Source organism: Montipora capricornis, chromosome 2 (assembly GCF_036669925.1).
Source record: "Montipora capricornis isolate CH-2021 chromosome 2, ASM3666992v2, whole genome shotgun sequence".
NCBI lineage: Eukaryota > Metazoa > Cnidaria > Anthozoa > Scleractinia > Acroporidae > Montipora > Montipora capricornis.
Genome location: NC_090884.1, coordinates 48,065,351 through 48,067,850, shown reverse-complemented (window position 1 = coordinate 48,067,850; position 2,500 = coordinate 48,065,351). Strand labels below are relative to the sequence as shown.

Genomic DNA, 2,500 nt, shown 5'->3' with positions numbered 1-2,500 from the left:
CATTAGCTACTTGAAGTCCAAAGTCTTCTACGATCCGAGCCAAATCAGTCGCGGTTCTATCACTCTAAACAGAGACACAATTCATCATGGTAAGTCCGTAAATACGTAGTTCTTGTAAGTAGGGATTTGTTCTCAACAAAGAAGGATGATCAGCTCCTACAAAAGGCGCGAGATATTTCGTTGACGACAGAAGTAAATAATAAATTAAGTAATGATCACTCACCTTTTGAAGCTGTGAAAAATCTTCCACGTTGTTTAAAGTAAGGAGATTGCTAACAATCTGAAGAAAGCCCTGAGAAAGGTAAACGCACAGGAATATAAATTGATACAATAAACGAAAAGAAGGAAAAATAAAACGAAAAGGGTTGAGGGAAATTTGCATTTTCAAGGGCTTCTCGTGTGGCAAACGCCGGATAGTTTGTGCAAAAAGGCTAAACTCTCCCCGTGCACCAGTCCCAGGTATTCTAAGCTTGCCGGGCCAACCAATCTTCAAGGAGGTTCCACATACCAGTGGTATACAAGGGAAGGGGGCGGGGGGGGGGGGGAAGGGGGGGTTCTGCGATGGGCAGGATCATGTGGATCGCCATTTAATGTGGGATTAACCCTTTACCCTCGTGATATCTAAGTGACCAGGCAATAATATTATATTACACTTCTTCTCCCTAAGCTAGTTTCCTGTAGCATCCTGTTCGGTTTATTAAAGGATATTTAGCGTCATCTGGCCTGCTTGTTACAATAACGCCCCAACGATACAGATAGATAAGATAAGATAATCTCGACATTACATTCAATTTTATGCTATCGAGGAGAGCTCATATGGGATTGCCTGACTGGTCAATAATTATTAAATAAAGCCTCATTAAAGTAAAAAAAAGTTCTAACTTACTTCAATGTTTTTTTGATTAGTTGCACTGCCGTTTGCAAACTTCTTGTTATACTCAACAACCTCGCTGAGTATCTGAGTTGATATTTTGATATCTCCAGCCATCATCGCTTCGTATCCTTTCGGTTTAGTGAGAACAGATAACTCAGAAATCACATTGGTTATTTGGTCACTTGATGGCAAGGATAAGTTGAACAGCTTGTTAATCTAGCAAAAATTGAAACACTTTATCAAGAGCTGTACAGTAAAATGTTCGTACAATTACTGAGAGTCACAGAACCTCAGTGTTATGCTAAGATTTTCCTTTTAGACCTCTTTACATTGGAACCTTCTTCAATTAAGCTAACATTTCAAAGCAGGGTCTTACAAAAAAGATTCTAAAAAAAATCAATCAAATAACATCTTGTGTGAGGTACAACCGCACAAACACGTTGTCACAGACATTTGGAGACAACATATCATCGTGTCAATATTTTTTATATGGAAGTAAGAACCCGTTTTAAGAGCATTCTTTTGTCCTGTGAATTCCTCTGTCCATTCGATTCATCATTGAAAGAGCAAAGGCAAGTTTGTTCCTTGATGAACAACACCGACCAATTGTGCCTTCGACTTTGTCATTTTTTGCTTTTTCAATACTTTAGGCAATTGTAGCCGATTGGATCTCAATACTATCATTTTCTTGTTTGCTTAGCAAACGACATCTTTTAGTAAGATGTTGTAGTAATTTAATCTACTATATATCATGACTATGGATGTGGCCAATAAGAGAACTTTTGCTACTTTCGCGACCGCATACCGACAAATCAAATCCTTTTAATTTACTTCCATGCACTTCATGTTTCTTTGTTTTTGTACTATATTCTATTTGTGTAAATCATTTTTTATACTGTAAATCAATAAAGAAAAGAACGAGGAATGAATGATCTGTGTTGCCAGATCTAAAGGCTTACCTAATAACCAAAACATATACCCAAATTAGGAAGCTAAAAAGATACGGAAAAAACAACAAAGCGGATACACTACTACTTCTAGGAAAAGGATGCAGGAGAAGAAAGTAAATTTGAATCATATTAGCCAATCCTGTAAACGTGGTTGGTATAATCACAATTATGGAAAAATCAAGCGCGTGAATGTGAGATTATTTCTGGGTCTTTGGTTGGCAATTCGAACACAAAACCCGAAAAAAGACTAGTATTCTATCGCAAATTTTCCGTAGATTCTCATTTTTTACGAAGGATTTCAATGCGCAACACGCGGGGCGAAATCCGTTTGGATTTCGACGTCCAACGTACACCCACTTAATAATTACTTGTTAAGATGACGAAAAGTTGATTTCCGTACTACAGGCTGTAACTGTCCCCAACAGCTCAGTGGTAAAGCATCCAAGCTAATGTTTGGAAAGTCTTAGCTTCGACTGCCGTTAGTCCTATCCGAAAACCAACGAGCCATCGTCGAAAAATTAATCACTTATTATACCTTAGAGTGATAAGCAAACCTTTTCTCTCAGCTGATAAAATTCTTTACTGCTGCAGTGACGATAATCTGGATAGCCCCAGACGCCATTTTTTAAACACCTCCTTGTGGACTCGCCTACAAAAGCGCATAATATATAACGTC

At 38.1% G+C, this 2,500-nt stretch overlaps 1 protein-coding gene across 1 annotated transcript in view; it reads right to left on the bottom strand.

Annotated features, from left to right (window-relative positions):
* The window catches only part of LOC138024807 (adhesion G protein-coupled receptor B1-like), a 93,214-nt gene that overhangs the window by 20,728 nt on the left and 69,986 nt on the right, over nucleotides 1-2,500 (bottom strand). Inside the window, exons 11-14 of the mRNA XM_068871986.1 lie at nucleotides 2,379-2,473; nucleotides 887-1,090; nucleotides 224-292; nucleotides 1-64 (exon numbers count right to left, since the gene is read on the bottom strand). The exon at nucleotides 1-64 is cut by the window's left edge and continues 48 nt beyond it. Of these exons, the coding sequence (XP_068728087.1) occupies nucleotides 1-64; nucleotides 224-292; nucleotides 887-1,090; nucleotides 2,379-2,473 (432 nt within the window). The remainder of the gene's footprint in view (nucleotides 65-223; nucleotides 293-886; nucleotides 1,091-2,378; nucleotides 2,474-2,500) is intronic.